Source organism: Guillardia theta, assembly GCF_000315625.1.
Source record: "Guillardia theta CCMP2712 unplaced genomic scaffold GUITHscaffold_23, whole genome shotgun sequence".
NCBI classification, from domain to species: Eukaryota; class Cryptophyceae; order Pyrenomonadales; family Geminigeraceae; genus Guillardia; species Guillardia theta.
In genome coordinates, this window is record NW_005434651.1 from 595,793 (window position 1) to 611,997 (window position 16,205).

The following is a 16,205-nucleotide window of genomic DNA, read 5'->3' on the forward strand; positions in this document are numbered from 1 at the left end:
CGATGAAGTGAGGGAAACCGAAAACTGCTATCATTCAAAGCATCGGACCTTCAGTTCCTATCAAAACAGAACTCCATTGGACCCTGACCTCGGAATCTCGTGAGCTTGAGAGTCATCTGCTGCTGCGCACGTCCTACCAGCCGCTCAGCCTCACATCATGATACTCGCCCACACACAAGACATGCCCGTCATGCGCATGCAACATCGCGTCAATGCGATCACCAACGCCTTGTATCTCTAGTTTCATTCTCATCAAAGCCTACTACGGTAGTAATAGGTCCACGCACCCGCCGAGCGCAGCCCACGCCGAGATCCGCTGCCTGCCCTCTCGTTTTGCACGCTATCCCGTGCGTACCCTCTGATCGTTCATACTGTACAGCTGGTGTATCGACGTCATCGCCGCCTTGGCGCTGGTGCGCTGACATGGACCCGCAGACCGCCAGCCCGCTCTCACACTCCCTCGCTCTGCTCCCTCCTGGTGGATGTCAGCCTGGTCCGCCTCACGTCTACCCCGCCCCTCTGCGCCGTCGCCTGCTTCAGCTTCCGCACGCTCTCCGGCCTCAGGATCTTGGAGATCGCCGACCGGCTCCGGCCGAAGATCGCCGCGATCTCCGTCTGGCTCATCCATGTCGTGGTCTCGTAGAGCTCGATGATCTCCAGCTTCTGCATGAGCGACAGCTTGGACTTGCCGTGACAAGCCTTGCTGTGCGCTCCCCGCTCCTCCTCCGTCCAGGCTCGCCTCTTGCGGGGCCCGACAAGGCCGTCCAAGTCCGTGAGGGCGGCGACAAGCCCCGGGGCTTCCTCCGCTCCCCCTCCCCGATCCGGCTCGGCCGCTGACGGCTCCAGCGGCTCCAGCCAGCAGCAGCTCTCAAACTCCTCTCCGCCCCCTCCCCACTCCTTGTCCGACCATCTCAGGCTCAGGCTGCTCGCCTCGGGCCCCGAGCTCGCCGGCGACGAGGGCGTGTGAGGAGCCTCCTCGGACTCGGAAGGAGTGCCGATCAGGTCCCAAGCATCGAGAGGCCATCGGTGATAGGACAGTCGGAGCAGGTCGTCGTCCTCCGGCTCCGGAAGCAGAGCGGCAGCGAGCTCGGAGGAGGAGGGAGCACGTGGGAGGCAGCAGGGAAGCATTCAGAGGATGTCAGTGCCCGGGAGGGTTTCTTTTTAACGCACCCTACTACTCCCCGACATGGGGAAGCAGTCACGCGAGTTTCGGAGGCCTGGCTGGTGGTCGACTACCCCCTACCCCCTATGCAGGTGATGAAATCACCCGTAGCATCGAGTACCCCTACCCGCGCAGCTTGTACGGGCGGGCACCGGTGTATCAAAATACAGCTTTACTACAAGATGTTCACTTTCTGCGGCAAAAAAAGGAAGATGATTCCGAGTCGGTTCACATCTGCTGATTGTCGGACTTGGTTCTTCGGATCGGCAGTGCTTGTTTTTCAACAGCTGCTGCGGTTAAGTTTCCCGCGCTCCGGCTTGTCAACTTCTGTCCTGAGGCGCGCTCACGAGCAGTTGTGACTCGTGACCTGCTCTGGATAAGGGTAGCGGCTATCTGACCTCCTTGACCTCGAAGCTCCGAGTCTGCAGTGTGAGACGTGAGAGTCCCCTGCTGCTACGCACGTCCTACCAGCCGCTCAGCCTCACATCATGATACTCGCTCACACACAAGACATGCCCGTCATGCGCATGCAACATCGCAACAATGCTACGACCACCGCCTTGTATCTCTAGTTTCATTCTCATCAAAGCCTACTTCGGTAGTATTAGGTCCCCGCGGCACGCTCGACCTCGTTGGAGGCTCATCTTGCATGCCCAGGCCGGTCCCAAGGCTGCAGCGACACTAGAGCCCTATCAGACCACGTCACCTCCGCATCAGGCCCTTCTGACCTCCCCGCGTAGGCAAGCCAGTCTCCAGCCTAGAGCGCCGCGCTCTGCGAGCGTCGTCTAGGACGAATCCAGACCAGCTCTCGCAAGGCAGCTCGGGCACCCAGCGGCACCCAGCCGCCGAGCGCCGCCCACGCGAGATCCGCTGCCTGCCCTCTCGCTCTGCACGCTCTCCCGTGCGTACCCTCTGATCGTTCATACTGTACAGCTGGTGTATCGACGTCATCGCCGCCTTGGCGCTGGTGCGCTGACATGGACCCGCAGACCGCCAGCCCGCTCTCACACTCCCTCGCTCTGCTCCCTCCTGGTGGATGTCAGCCTGGTCCGCCTCACGTCTACCCCGCCCCTCTGCGCCGTCGCCTGCTTCAGCTTCCGCACGCTCTCCGGCCTCAGGATCTTGGAGATCGCCGACCGGCTCCGGCCGAAGATCGCCGCGATCTCCGTCTGGCTCATCCATGTCGTGGTCTCGTAGAGCTCGATGATCTCCAGCTTCTGCATGAGCGACAGCTTGGACTTGCCGTGACAAGCCTTGCTGTGCGCTCCCCGCTCCTCCTCCGTCCAGGCTCGCCTCTTGCGGGGCCCGACAAGGCCGTCCAAGTCCGTGAGGGCGGCGACAAGCCCCGGGGCTTCCTCCGCTCCCCCTCCCCGATCCGGCTCGGCCGCTGACGGCTCCAGCGGCTCCAGCCAGCAGCAGCTCTCAAACTCCTCTCCGCCCCCTCCCCACTCCTTGTCCGACCATCTCAGGCTCAGGCTGCTCGCCTCGGGCCCCGAGCTCGCCGGCGACGAGGGCGTGTGAGGAGCCTCCTCGGACTCGGAAGGAGTGCCGATCAGGTCCCAAGCATCGAGAGGCCATCGGTGATAGGACAGTCGGAGCAGGTCGTCGTCCTCCGGCTCCGGAAGCATAGCGGCAGCGAGCTCGGAGGAGGAGGGAGCACGTGGGAGGCAGCAGGGAAGCATTCAGAGGATGTCAGTGCCCGGGAGGGTTTCTTTTTAACGCACCCTACTACTCCCCGAAATGGGGAAGCAGTCACGCGAGTTTCGGAGGCCTGGCTGGTGGTCGACTACCCCCTACCCCCTATGCAGGTGATGAAATCACCCGTAGCATCGAGTACCCCTACCCGCGCAGCTTGTACGGGCGGGCACCGGTGTATCAAAATACAGCTTTACTACAAGATGTTCACTTTCTGCGGCAAAAAAAGGAAGATGATTCCGAGTCGGTTCACATCTGCTGATTGTCGGACTTGGTTCTTCGGATCGGCAGTGCTTGTTTTTTAACAGCTGCTGCGGTTAAGTTTCCCGCGCTCCGGCTTGTCAACTTCTGTCCTGAGGCGCGCTCACGAGCAGTTGTGACTCGTGACCTGCTCTGGATAAGGGTAGCGGCTATCTGACCTCCTTGACCTCGAAGCTCCGAGTCTGCAGTGTGAGACGTGAGAGTCCCCTGCTGCTACGCACGTCCTACCAGCCGCTCAGCCTCACATCATGATACTCGCTCACACACAAGACATGCCCGTCATGCGCATGCAACATCGCAACAATGCTACGACCACCGCCTTGTATCTCTAGTTTCATTCTCATCAAAGCCTACTTCGGTAGTATTAGGTCCCCGCCGCACGCTCGACCTCGTTGGAGGCTCATCTTGCATGCCCAGGCCGGTCCCAAGGCTGCAGCGACACTAGAGCCCTATCAGACCACGTCACCTCCGCATCAGGCCCTTCTGACCTCCCCGCGTAGGCAAGCCAGTCTCCAGCCTAGAGCGCCGCGCTCTGCGAGCGTCGTCTAGGACGAATCCAGACCAGCTCTCGCAAGGCAGCTCGGGCACCCAGCGGCACCCAGCCCTCGCAAAGCGCCGCCCACGCGAGATCCGCTGCCTGCCCTCTCGCTCTGCACGCTCTCCCGTGCGTACCCTCATCGTTCATACTGTACAGTTGGTGTATCGACGCCATCGCCGCCTTGGCGCTGGTGCGCTGACATGGACCCGCAGACCGCCAGCCCGCTCTCACACTCCCTCGCTCTGCTCCCTCCTGGTGGATGTCAGCCTGGTCCGCCTCACGTCTACCCCGCCCCTCTGCGCCGTCGCCTGCTTCAGCTTCCGCACGCTCTCCGGCCTCAGGATCTTGGAGATCGCCGACCGGCTCCGGCCGAAGATCGCCGCGATCTCCGTCTGGCTCATCCATGTCGTGGTCTCGTAGAGCTCGATGATCTCCAGCTTCTGCATGAGCGACAGCTTGGACTTGCCGTGACAAGCCTTGCTGTGCGCTCCCCGCTCCTCCTCCGTCCAGGCTCGCCTCTTGCGGGGCCCGACAAGGCCGTCCAAGTCCGTGAGGGCGGCGACAAGCCCCGGGGCTTCCTCCGCTCCCCCTCCCCGATCCGGCTCGGCCGCTGACGGCTCCAGCGGCTCCAGCCAGCAGCAGCTCTCAAACTCCTCTCCGCCCCCTCCCCACTCCTTGTCCGACCATCTCAGGCTCAGGCTGCTCGCCTCGGGCCCTGAGCTCGCCAGCGACGAGGGCGTGTGAGGAGCCTCCTCGGACTCGGAAGGAGTGCCGATCAGGTCCCAAGCATCGAGAGGCCATCGGTGATAGGACAGTCGGAGCAGGTCGTCGTCCTCCGGCTCCGGAAGCATAGCGGCAGCGAGCTCGGAGGAGGAGGGAGCACGTGGGAGGCAGCAGGGAAGCATTCAGAGGATGTCAGTGCCCGGGAGGGTTTCTTTTTAACGCACCCTACTACTCCCCGAAATGGGGAAGCAGTCACGCGAGTTTCGGAGGCCTGGCTGGTGGTCGACTACCCCCTACCCCCTATGCAGGTGATGAAATCACCCGTAGCATCGAGTACCCCTACCCGCGCAGCTTGTACGGGCGGGCACCGGTGTATCAAAATACAGCTTTACTACAAGATGTTCACTTTCTGCGGCAAAAAAAGGAAGATGATTCCGAGTCGGTTCACATCTGCTGATTGTCGGACTTGGTTCTTCGGATCGGCAGTGCTTGTTTTTCAACAGCTGCTGCGGTTAAGTTCCCCGCGCTCCCGGACTCCGGCTTGTAAGCTCCTATCTGAGGCGCGCTCGGCGCTCACGGGTGATTAGCCCCTCCCCAACAACTTTAGTTTAACTTACCTTGAGTAAAGAACAGAGAAGGTTCATTGTTCAAGAATGTTGAACGAGACATTAAGAATCCTCTGCTAAGATTTCAATTCTCCTTTGAGCACTTGTAATTTGATCAACGGTGATGCTGAATTAGTGGTGTCACAACTTGGTGACCTGATCGACGATGCAGAAGGAGGACCAACGAGACGAATCGAGATGTCAGCAGCAGTACTGTTCACTTTTTGTATCAGGCTCTTTCACCTTCGTAACGAGATCTTCTGCGGCGAAATGTTCTTGCGATGAAGTGAGGGAAACCGAAAACTGCTATCATTCAAAGCATCGGACCTTCAGTTCCTATCAAAACAGAACTCCATTGGACCCTGACCTCGGAATCTCGTGAGCTTGAGAGTCATCTGCTGCTGCGCACGTCCTACCAGCCGCTCAGCCTCACATCATGATACTCGCCCACACACAAGACATGCCCGTCATGCGCATGCAACATCGCGTCAATGCGATCACCAACGCCTTGTATCTCTAGTTTCATTCTCATCAAAGCCTACTACGGTAGTAATAGGTCCCCGCGGCACGCTCAACCAACCTAGCGCGCTCGTCCATCGTCACGACTGACGACTCCAGACGACTCCAGACCAGCTCTCGCAAGGCAGCTCAGCCACCCAGCGGCACCCAGCCGCCGAGCGCCGCCCTGGCGCTGGTGCGCTGACATGGACCCGTAGACCGCCAGCCCGCTCTCACACTCCCTCGCTCTGCTCCCTCCTGGTGGATGTCAGCCTGGTCCGCCTCACGTCTACCCCGCTCCTCTGCGCCGTCGCCTGCTTCAGCTTCCGCACGCTCTCCGGCCTCAGGATCTTGGAGATCGCCGACCGGCTCCGGCCGAAGATCGCCGCGATCTCCGTCTGGCTCATCCATGTCGTGGTCTCGTAGAGCTCGATGATCTCCAGCTTCTGCATGAGCGACAGCTTGGACTTGCCGTGACAAGCCTTGCTGTGCGCTCCCCGCTCCTCCTCCGTCCAGGCTCGCCTCTTGCGGGGCCCGACAAGGCCGTCCAAGTCCGTGAGGGCGGCGACAAGCCCCGGGGCTTCCTCCGCTCCCCCTCCCCGATCCGGCTCGGCCGCTGACGGCTCCAGCGGCTCCAGCCAGCAGCAGCTCTCAAACTCCTCTCCGCCCCCTCCCCACTCCTTGTCCGACCATCTCAGGCTCAGGCTGCTCGCCTCGGGCCCCGAGCTCGCCGGCGACGAGGGCGTGTGAGGAGCCTCCTCGGACTCGGAAGGAGTGCCGATCAGGTCCCAAGCATCGAGAGGCCATCGGTGATAGGACAGTCGGAGCAGGTCGTCGTCCTCCGGCTCCGGAAGCAGAGCGGCAGCGAGCTCGGAGGAGGAGGGAGCACGTGTGAGGCTGCAGGGGTCCATGCTGGGTTAGGGTTGGCTGTGGCTGAGGTCGATTATATAGACCAACAGATTTTTTTTAAAAATTGGTTTTGAAAGGCGCTTGCAGGCAGTCACGTCACCTTCGGAGGCCATGCTTGTGGGCGCCTACCCCCTACCCCCGCTCCGTCCTTATGATCTACCGGTCTGCTGTTGCCGTATGGGGATAACGATTTATGGCTTGTTTACTACAAGGCGACACAGAAAGTTGCCGCTAAAATGACTTGTAGTACACTGAGTGGATGCTGACAGCACTCACTTATCTTTCTGGTTCATGGGCAAAAAAAAAGGTACGTTGACTTCAATGGTGGCCGCATCGCCCGGGGGACAGTCGGGGATCATGTGGGTCGGACAACTAATCAATAATGATCGGGAGGCTCCGAGTTGTCCGGCCCGGGGCGAAGTGGACACCGGCCCGGCGAGAGACGGTCAGTGGTCATTGGAGGCTCATAACCTTGTGGGGTGAAAATGTTGCAGTTGAGATGTTCCGAGCGATTAGAGTGGCGGCTGATCGGATGATGGGCTGAGATCGGACTGAGTGGGCCGGGTCACCGTAACACCAGCCGAGAGTCCCGGAGTCACCGGTGCCGGCCGGGGTGAACTCGGAAGGCTTCGGCCCCACTCGCCCGGCCGGGCGCCGCCGGGGCAGTGACGGACTGACTCACCGTGTTCCGAGTCACGATTTCTAACTCTCGGAACTTGACTGACCGTCGGACGGCGACGGCGGATCTTCAAGCTGGTCACCGTTCGCACCCAAGTTCCGAGTACCGTGACTTTCACGGTTGCCATGTTGCCGCAACAGTGCAAGTACTCAGTAGTACTGGGATGACTCAGATTTGTGTTGTCTGCTGTGCATAGAAGAATCTAACTTCACGCTGTCCTATCAAAGCCCGGCGGTACTACCGTAGGAATGCGGCTGCCTACCCAATCGAAGAGAATGCCTGAGAGCATGGTGCTGATCTGATGAGTGTGTGTGCTTAATCAACAGTGACCCTAAGATCATCTGAGCTCAAGGTCTTACGCAAGGTTGTGAATACAACATATGGTAGCAGCAAACTGTTGAAAGTGAAAAGATCGCGTAAGGCTCAGACCAGTGAACGAAGGATTGCAAGATCTAAGGAACAAATCTCTGATCCAACTTTACTCCACCCAAATGTTGGAGGTAAAACAAACAATTCCGATTTCCCCGTCCTTTTTCTGTAACGAAAAATGATGATGCAATTATGCAAGCTCGACCACAGCAGGATTCCCACCCAGCTTCTGGTGCTTGCCCATGTTGTTTTACGCCTGTACCAGCACCGTCTGTCTTCGCTAAGGAGTTTCCAGCTCCGCATAGCAGTGCTTTCCGTACGGAGGGACGGATGGGAAGAAGGAAGGGTGGGTTACGTGTAATCCGACGGGATCCAGGCACTCTTACAAGTATGAGTCGAAGTACTGCTCGAACTGCCCCATCACATTGAAATCGAAATCTTGACGGTCGGCGTTTTCTCTGATCAATGAGGTTGAGTGCCTCAGGCTCGTAGTTACCGATGCTCTAGAACATGTAGAAACTCGTTGCAGGTAGAAAAGACTTGTAAGTGTCCGCCTGAGTACTTCACAAGACAGCAGGAAGGATTCTAAATCGCCAAATCATCGTCCCAGTCACCGACACACGCTTGTCTGCGATCATGTGGGAACATGGATAGGTACTAAGAGACTCCTACTCGCACAATCTGGATATTGCCTCCAGGATGGCATATGCTGAATGAAGGTATCAACTTTTCTGGACCGTATGATGATGGTCAACAAAGAAGATCAGATCTCCTCAGTCAGCTCTTGATTCTTATTCGCCCACGTACATTGCAAGAAGTTACACAAGGACAGCGGCTGGCTGTATCAGCATCTTACCATGCCGAAATTCAACCATGTTGGCAAGGAGTGCAGATTTCATTCCGACCAAATTATTTCAAAATTTCAGTTTAAATTAGGAGGCGTTCTCGGGAAATCGCTGAAAATGTTTTAATTTTTTTCCAAACCCGACACCCGCTGAACCCGCATAGCGGACACGTCCATGGCGAAAGTCAAGGAAGAGGAAAGATGGTGGAGGGGAAAGGGAAAGGGAAAGGGAAAGGGAAAGCAGGGACGGAAGTTGGGAAAGAGGTAGGATGAGGAGGAGAAGGAGCAGGAGGAGGAGGGAGGAAGGAGGAAAAGTAGGAGGAGTTGGAGGAGGAAGATGTTGAAATTTGTGTATGCACATATACATGAGTGTTCGAAGGCACTGAAGCGAAGAAAGAGGAATGGTCCATCCACCTTGAAGAGGATCCGGAGGATCGTTCAAGGCGGTGTAGTGGATTCTTCTCAGTTCCTGGGAGTCTTGACTTTGTAAGGGACGCGTCAGGCTGGGAGAGCTTGCTGAGCGAGCTCTGTGAAGACAGTAACTGACTAGACTGACTTATGGAACCTGAGTTTGATTGGAGTGATGAAAGAACTCTGTGATGGTGATATGAGCTCAGTCGTGCAGAAGGGTGGTACCTGACCGTATCAGCTTTGTGATCTTACAAACTCTCCCTGCCCGGGCTCACAACTGACATCTTGGTTGCCATACCAGAGTTCGAGGAGGGTTAACCATAGCGACACAAGGCTGCCATGCGCGTTGAACAAAGTGCGGTAGGATTCATCGTTGCGTCGGCCATCCTCTTGTCGACTCCTTGCGGGTGTCTTGTATCAACTCCCAGGGCAGTCGGATACTCGCTCTGCGTGAAGGGCAGGGAAGCTCCTCATGCTGGGCTCGTCCTGAGGATGAGTGGAGGGGAGGAGGAGGTACCCCCCCTCCCTCCCGGCTGGGAGGAGCGAGTGCATGCGTCGGGGAGGGTCTACTACGTCAACCACAACGACAAGACAACGACGTGGGACAGGCCGAGGCCTCAGCCTGCCTTCTCTTCCAGCAAAGGTGACCCTGCCTCGACCCCCCCCTCCCCCTCCCCCTCCCCATCCTCCTCCTCCCTTGACAAGCCCGTCAGATGCCCAGAATGCGGTCAAGGGTTTCGTGGAGAGGTGAGCTGAGTTGCCGGGGCTGCGCGGCGTTGACGACGTGACAGTTACAACATGAAGCTCAAGACCAAGTTCGGCAGCATGCAGAGTGAGAGCAGCGCTGGGAAATCGCTCTCCGACATCCTCCGTGCCGTGTCGGAGCCCAGCAGGCCCGACGAGAGGCCAGCGGTGAAGATGCTGGGCAAGGATGGAGGAAGGGGGGGGAGTGAGACTTGAGCACAGTTGTTGGGAGATCTTCTCTTCCTCCTTGGGTACAACATCTCCTTCGGCCTCGCCATCCTCTTGTTCTCGCTCCCTAACGCTGTGAGTCGCTGCTGCCTCCACGAGCCTTCTGACCTCTGCCTTCCAGCTGGGCATCAGCAGGATCTTCCCAGGGCTCAGCCTCCTGCTCGGCCTACCCCAGCTCCTCGTCTCTATCCAGGTGAGCATGCATCTCGAGATCAACCGGTGCGTCGTCCTAATGCCTGTTGCCAGATCGGCCTGAGCTTCGAACGCCCCTGGCTGCCGTCCTTCCTCCTCAACCTCCCGATCCAGGGCTCCAACCTCGGCAGCCTCTGCTCTTCTCTCGTGGCCCCAATGTGTCACTCCCTGGAGCAGGTCGAGGAGGACGAGAGAGGTCAGGCCCTTCCTGAGCCTCATGCAGGTCCTCCGCCCGCGCCTTAGCTTCGCTGTGAACCTCCTCGGCCGCCTCCCCATGTCTGTGCTCCTTGCGCTCCTCAGCTATCCCTTCGGCAGCCAGATGAAGGTGAGGGAGGAGGAAGACGCTTCCCACCTGACGCCCTTCCAGGCGATCACGATGGGGGTGATGGGGCTGGGGATGGTGATGAGGGACGGGCTGCTCTTCATCGGCTCCATGCTCTTCGTCCTGCTGTCCTTCGGTTGTTCCTTCCCCTGCTCCTCCTTATCGCCCCTGACTCACCCGACAGGAGCGATCAAGTTTGTCCTCCTTTGCAGCTTGGTTGGTTTCCTCTCCGTCTACAGGCAAGTGCCGACGTGTCAAGACTTCTTGACAAGTTTGACAATCTGCTGGGCTGACGAACTGCCACAGCTCCGAGGCACTTGCGGGCTCGTGGGTAGCAAGTTTGCTTCCTGTTGGGCAGTCTCTTGCCAAATCCTTGTAAAGGGAGAGACAATGAATCTCCTCCTTGCTCTTCCAGATTCCTCCACCTGCTCTGTTCTCTGTCCAACTTCCTCGTCTTTCTGACTCCTTACCTCTCTTGTTTTTCCAACGCTCCTCTCCTCTGCTTCCCCTCCTCGTCCTCCGCCTCACGCCAGCGTCTTCTTGCTGGTTGCCAGCTGGTAGTCGTGAGCTGTCAGGGAGCTGGAGTGCAATCGCTTGAACGCTGCGACCGCCTCCTCGTCCTCTCGGATGAGCCTGCCAAGGAACCTGAGTTCTCCTCCTACCTTCCTCAAGCACGTACAGCAGACGGAGAAAAAGCATTGTACGGTTGAAGCGCTGGCAGCACGAGGTCAGGAGGGGAACGAAGGGGAGAGGCTAACCGCGTCGATGTTGAGAATCTTAGCAAGAGGATTGAGACTACCCAGAGCTTGCAGCTGCTGGTAGACAGACCCCAGTGCCCTCTGCAGAGAACAACTTCATGTCATTCTCCCCCCACATCACCCATCCCTCCTCCTCCCCATCCCTCCCCTCCCCATCTCGTCTCTTATTCCTACGCCTTCCCCTCCTTCCGTGCCCCGCACCTCGACGTTGGGCAGGTTGGCCTTGTTCACCGCGTTGGTGTCGGCAGCAAGCTTGGAGAAGTAGTGGTAGAGGAGGAGCGGGAGGCTGCCCATCACCTGCCCTCATGTCACTCGCAGCATCACCAGCGCAAGGAGGCTCCACATAGGTCGCCCGGGTCCTCTCCATCCCTGCTTGCAGCGCCTGGTCGTATCGCTCCCACTGCCTCTTCAGCTGCTCCAGGATCCTTCGAGACGTCAGCTGAGAAGACGGGAGGAGGAGGACAGGAGAGGAAGGAGCAGGAGCAGGAGCAGGAGCAGGAGGAGTAGAGCGAGTAGCGAGGAGCATTTCAGGAGCTGGTTGAAGCAGAAACGGGCACCACGAACACTAGATCAGGTGGCTGGGGACAGAGCGGAAAGAGGGGCAGGAGGAAGAAACAAGTTCAGGTACCGTAGGGTGTCAGTAGCAGCCGAGTAGGAGAGGGAAATGCAGAAGCGGAAGAGCAGGCGGACTGAGCGAGAAGTCGCCCAGCGGACGAGGAGGCGGCAGGAGATGAGGGCGGCGTGAGCCACGGGGATGAAACTCTCCTGAGCCACTTGAAGCATCTCAACAATCCTGCATCATGCATGTGTGAGGAAGGAGGCAGCCTTGCAAGAGGAGCACGAGCACGAGCACGAGCACGAGCACGAGCACGAGCACGAGCACGAGCACGAGCACGAGCACGAGCACGAGCACGAGCACGAGCACGAGCACGAGCAGGGGCAGGGGCAGGGGAAGGAGGGAAGGGAGGACGGTGACGAGGAGATCACCCGTCCTTTGAGTGCTTAGGGAACGTGCAGCCTCCTGAGGAGGAAACAATCCCACTACACTTGATCACGTCGGAGATTATCCACATCTGATGAGCAGAATCAGCACCAGGATCTAGCACTCCTGCTCATCCTCCTCCTGGTCCTCCTCCTCCTCCTCCTCCTCCTGCCCTCCTTGTCTCCTACGTCTCCTAGAATCCACCTTTGCTCACCCTGCTCCTCCTGCCCTCTTCTTCCTGCTGCTCCTCCTGCTCCTCCTCCACCACCTGCTGCTGCTGCTGCTGCTCCTCCTCCTCCTCCTCCTCCTCCCCTACGGTCCTCTGGTCTCTTTGCTCCTCTTTTCGCCACTCCTTCATCGTTCCTACCATGGGTTTCGAGTTGGAAAGCAAGTTGGTCCCCGACGCCTGACTCGAAAGGACGGGAAGCTCGAAGAACGACTGGAGGCCGAGCTGCTGCCTCCTCTCCCCCTGCCTGGATTGAAACTTGAGGAGACAAAAGAAAGAAAGATGCGGGAAAAGCTGGAAAAGACGAGGATAGAGGATGGGAGGCAACAGAGGACGAGACGAAGACGAGGACGAGGACGAGGACGAGGACGAGGACGAGGACGAGGACGAGGACGAGAGTCTAATAAGGACGATAGAGGACGGGAAGGGAGCAGAAGGATACAAGAACCTTTCAGAGAGCCAGTAGACTGAGTGATGGCAGCGGGCAAGCTGGTCGAGGATCCTTTGAATTCCAGCGTAGCCGTTGAGCCAGAGGTCATCATCGGAGTGCTTCGACAGGATGGGTTTCTCTGTCATACATGATGAGGAGGGAAGAAGAGGAGGAGGGAGAGGGTGACGGAGAGGAGGTGGGATGAAAAAAGGAGGAGGAGGTGGAGGAGGAGGAGGAGGAGGAGGAGGCACTGGTGGGAGATGGAGTGAGAATAGTAGGAAGACGTAGAGTGAGGAGAGGAGGAAGCAAACAAGGGTTCAGATGTCCAGCCTACCTGCATCCTGGTTCAAGAAGAGCGCTGGATCAATGCGGAGATGCTCTAAGACCGCAAAGGCCTCGAGCTCCTCGGAGGAGATGGAGCTGTCGGAAGGAGACGTTGAGGAGGAGGGGAGGAGGCGAAAGAGAGGGTCCATCTCCAAGATGTTGAGCAAGTCGGAGGAAGCAACGACTGACTTGACGGAGAAGCCTTCTATGAGCTCAGAGAGGTTGTCGCGTGCTGAGGAACAGTACTCCTTGATCACCACGTTCCAGATCTGAGGAGAACGAGGGTTTAGGTGGAAAGACGCAGAGCGGAGAGGGAAGGAGGGAGGAAGGAGGAAGGAGGAGGGAGGAGGGAGGAGGGAGGAGGGAGGAGGGAGAAGAATCAAGAGATGACTGGGATAGAATTCAGAACGAGGGGGGGCCAAGGCATGCAAAAGCAGCGGGAGGGGCAGGAGGGGCAGGAGACCTTCATGAGATCGTCAACATGCTCGGGTAGAGCGGCTCCTACCGCCATGATCTCCTGCAGAGCATCGTGAGCCATCGCTGGAGGAGGAGGAGGAGGTTAGTGACCTGTAGGAACATGTCCACCTGGAAGGCACTCTCGAGGATGGGGAGCTCGCGCTGCGGTCACTTGTCAACGGAGCGAGGAGGAGGAGGAAGGTGAACAAGCATTATCTCTCTGTTAACAAGCAGCAAGGAGAGCAGGTGGAGAGGGAGCGGGAGCAGGAGCAGGAGCAGGAGCAGGAGCAGCAAGACGAGAGGGCGGGGGCTGGACAGCAACAAGGATGTAAGAGAAGGGATTGAACAACCTGCCCTGTCCCACTGGAGGATGCGATCTTGGTCCAGCATTCACTCCCGTTCACAATCTTCCGCATAAAATATTATTGCCTCCCCCTCCCCCGTCACCTCCACCACCACCTTCTCCTCCGCCAACATCATCATCATCACCACCACCACCTCCTCCTCCTCCTCCTCCTCTCTCACCTCTCGGATACGACGGAGGTAGTGGGCTTCCAGGTCATGCAGAACTACCCTCTCGATGAAGGCCTCCAGGTTGCTCGTCAGCTTCGCTCCCTCCAGCTGATCCCCATCAGGAGAGCTCTCGATCGCCGTCAGACCATCCGCTTCCTCGGCGAACTGCCTGACTTGCTTGATGAGCGCGATCAGGAGGTAGGATGACTGCAAGGAAGAAGAAGAGAAGGAAAGGGTGCTGCGGAAGTTGTGCAGGCCGAAGGAGGCTCGCGTAGCTTCAGTGAGGCTGAACTGGATGTCCAGGTCTCCCTGCTTCTTGCTTTCTTTCCTCTCCTTCTCCTCCCTCCTCTCCTCCCTCCTCTCCCTCCTCTCCTTGCCCTCCTTGCCCTCCTTCCCCTCGGAAGGGTTGCTCCATCGCTCCAACCTGCTGGAGGAGGAGCTCTCCTCTGCCTCCTTGCTGCTGTTCTCCTGCTTGCGAAGCACAGACCCCATGATAGGGGAGCCCACGAGCCCCGACAGAACTTCCAGCACCTGGATCTGAATGCCCGTCCACACTAGCCCGACCGTGTAGGACGGCGGCAGCGGGGGCTGATCCCTGCCCTTGCTCCTCGTCTGCTTCTGCGGCGACTGCATGCTCTGCAGCAGAGCAGCAGTGTAGCCGCTGGAGGAGAGGGAGGAGACGACAAGGATATGCATCTTGAGCACGGACTGCAGGCGGTACAGGATCACCTTCACCAGCTCCACTGACTGCATCACAGCATAGTTCATCCCCTTCCCCCCGACGTCCCTCCCCTTCTCTGTCATCCACACGCCCAGCGTCTCCACGCACTTGGTGAGCTCTGTCTGCAGCGAGGCTGCCAAGTCCGTGCAGGTCTTTGCGACCACCTCCCCTCCGAACTGCTGCAGGATGTCCAACGCCGCCATGAGCGACTTCTGTGTGCCGTCGCCATGCAGCCAGTCGGCGATCGGCCGTCCCTTCCCAGAGACGGGATCGTCCTCACAGCCGTAGATGTGCTTGCGGAGCTGAAGAGAGAGACGTCAAGACAAGTGACCATCAGGAGCTACAAGCAGACAAGTCAAGGCAGCATCAGATGCTCTCACCTCCTTCGACATGGCGGCGACGCAGGACTCCTTGAGCATGATGAGCTGCCTCTTCGTCGGCTGCAGTTGGGCGATGTCGGTGAGGTCAGAGGCCTCCAGGAGCTTCAACGCGCTCATGACCTTCTGAGACGCTGACAGAAAGTTTTGCTGCAAGATCAACTCCTGAACGTCGGAGGGAGTGGACACGATCTCCTCTACCTTGGCGATCATGTCGATCACGCTCGTCAGCATCGCGCGCTTCATTCTTAGCTGCACGAGCGTGTCCATGCCCTGAGGTTGCAGCAGCCTTCTCGACTCGTTAATCTCAGCATGCAGCATCTTCAACTGTGCGTTCATTGTCTTGTACAGCTCCAGGGCCTCTCCGTGCCTGACTGTGTTCTCTCTGATAACATCATGATGCTTCTCTACCACATCGTCATAGACTTTGTTGCATGCTTCCAGCTGCCGTCGGATCCCTTCTCTCGCCGCCCCTGCATCGGAGTCGAGCGACAGCAAGTGCATGACCTGTCCGAGGCTGTTGAATCTCTCCTGCCTGTACACGTCATCGACCTCGTTCAGGCTCCACTTGACCCTGCTCCTTCCTCGTAGCCGTCTCTCTCTCGCAAGCTCCTCCTCTCTCGCTCGATCCTCCTCTCCCTTCTCTTCCATCTCGCTCTCTCCCTCGTCTTCGTCCTCCGACATAGTTGAACTTTCCCCGGACCCCCTCATCCCCTCCCGCTCCCAGTGGACCCTCAGCTTTCGAAATACGGGATTGACGGTTACAGAATCGGTTACAATGGTTGCTCCTCAACGAAGTCTGGGGTTGAGGGGTGATGAGGGGCAACAGCGACCTTTCATGCAAGCAGCGCAGGGAGAGGCAGCAGAGCAGAGAGAGGGGAGGGGAGGGAGAGGGGGAGAGACCAGAGGGACGAGGACAAGAGCACAGGTTAAGAGACAAGGGGGAGAGGGAGGGGGAGGGGGAGGGGGAGGAAATGTCAATCAATGGGTCTTTCAGATGAAAATGGAGGTAGATGGTGGTGAGAGGAGTCAAATGTTGTGGAGGACAGAAAACATTTCTTCCGCAAACCAAAGAGATGATGCAAAGGGATTATAGCCGTGGTGCTTGTCATTGCAGCTGAATGGAGTGACGTTCATTGGATATTGATCGATAGCTAGTTGTTTGCTAGAAGCCTTGATCACTCGTTACTCTGTGAAGATAGGCATTACAGTAGCGGGCTTCCTTGTATACTAGGTGG

The 16,205-nt window shown here is 58.2% G+C and overlaps 6 protein-coding genes across 6 annotated transcripts; 1 reads left to right on the forward strand and 5 right to left on the reverse strand.

Moving 5' to 3' along the window:
* Positions 1 to 450: 450 nt before the first annotated feature.
* GUITHDRAFT_106192 (hypothetical protein) lies at positions 451 to 1,128 on the reverse strand (the record flags this gene model as incomplete). Its single annotated transcript, XM_005835039.1, has 1 exon — positions 451 to 1,128. One exon carries the CDS (start codon positions 1,126 to 1,128, stop codon positions 451 to 453), a length of 678 nt encoding a protein of 225 aa, XP_005835096.1.
* Positions 1,129 to 2,166: 1,038 nt separating this feature from the next.
* On the reverse strand, positions 2,167 to 2,790 carry GUITHDRAFT_106193 (hypothetical protein; the record flags this gene model as incomplete). Its single annotated transcript, XM_005835040.1, has 1 exon — positions 2,167 to 2,790. One exon carries the CDS (start codon positions 2,788 to 2,790, stop codon positions 2,167 to 2,169), a length of 624 nt encoding a protein of 207 aa, XP_005835097.1.
* A 1,093-nt stretch (positions 2,791 to 3,883) lies between these two features.
* Positions 3,884 to 4,507, reverse strand: GUITHDRAFT_106194 (hypothetical protein; the record flags this gene model as incomplete). Its single annotated transcript, XM_005835041.1, has 1 exon — positions 3,884 to 4,507. The coding sequence occupies one exon, from the start codon at positions 4,505 to 4,507 to the stop codon at positions 3,884 to 3,886; it is 624 nt and encodes a 207-aa protein (XP_005835098.1).
* Positions 4,508 to 5,715: 1,208 nt separating this feature from the next.
* GUITHDRAFT_106195 (hypothetical protein) lies at positions 5,716 to 6,393 on the reverse strand (the record flags this gene model as incomplete). The annotated part of the gene is made up of 1 exon (XM_005835042.1): positions 5,716 to 6,393. The coding sequence occupies one exon, from the start codon at positions 6,391 to 6,393 to the stop codon at positions 5,716 to 5,718; it is 678 nt and encodes a 225-aa protein (XP_005835099.1).
* Positions 6,394 to 9,033: 2,640 nt separating this feature from the next.
* On the forward strand, positions 9,034 to 10,559 carry GUITHDRAFT_106196 (hypothetical protein; the record flags this gene model as incomplete). Its single annotated transcript, XM_005835043.1, has 10 exons — positions 9,034 to 9,337; positions 9,408 to 9,441; positions 9,486 to 9,606; positions 9,661 to 9,741; positions 9,788 to 9,859; positions 9,913 to 10,035; positions 10,082 to 10,183; positions 10,226 to 10,316; positions 10,365 to 10,431; positions 10,487 to 10,559. The coding sequence occupies 10 exons, from the start codon at positions 9,034 to 9,036 to the stop codon at positions 10,557 to 10,559; spliced, it is 1,068 nt and encodes a 355-aa protein (XP_005835100.1).
* A 145-nt stretch (positions 10,560 to 10,704) lies between these two features.
* SEC8 lies at positions 10,705 to 15,651 on the reverse strand (the record flags this gene model as incomplete). Its single annotated transcript, XM_005835044.1, has 14 exons — positions 10,705 to 10,813; positions 10,860 to 10,894; positions 10,939 to 11,019; positions 11,140 to 11,235; positions 11,282 to 11,363; positions 11,567 to 11,731; positions 11,926 to 12,011; positions 12,288 to 12,393; positions 12,595 to 12,715; positions 12,911 to 13,169; positions 13,364 to 13,417; positions 13,468 to 13,518; positions 13,882 to 14,892; positions 14,971 to 15,651. 14 exons carry the CDS (start codon positions 15,649 to 15,651, stop codon positions 10,705 to 10,707), a joined length of 2,937 nt encoding a protein of 978 aa, XP_005835101.1.
* Positions 15,652 to 16,205: the final 554 nt, after the last annotated feature.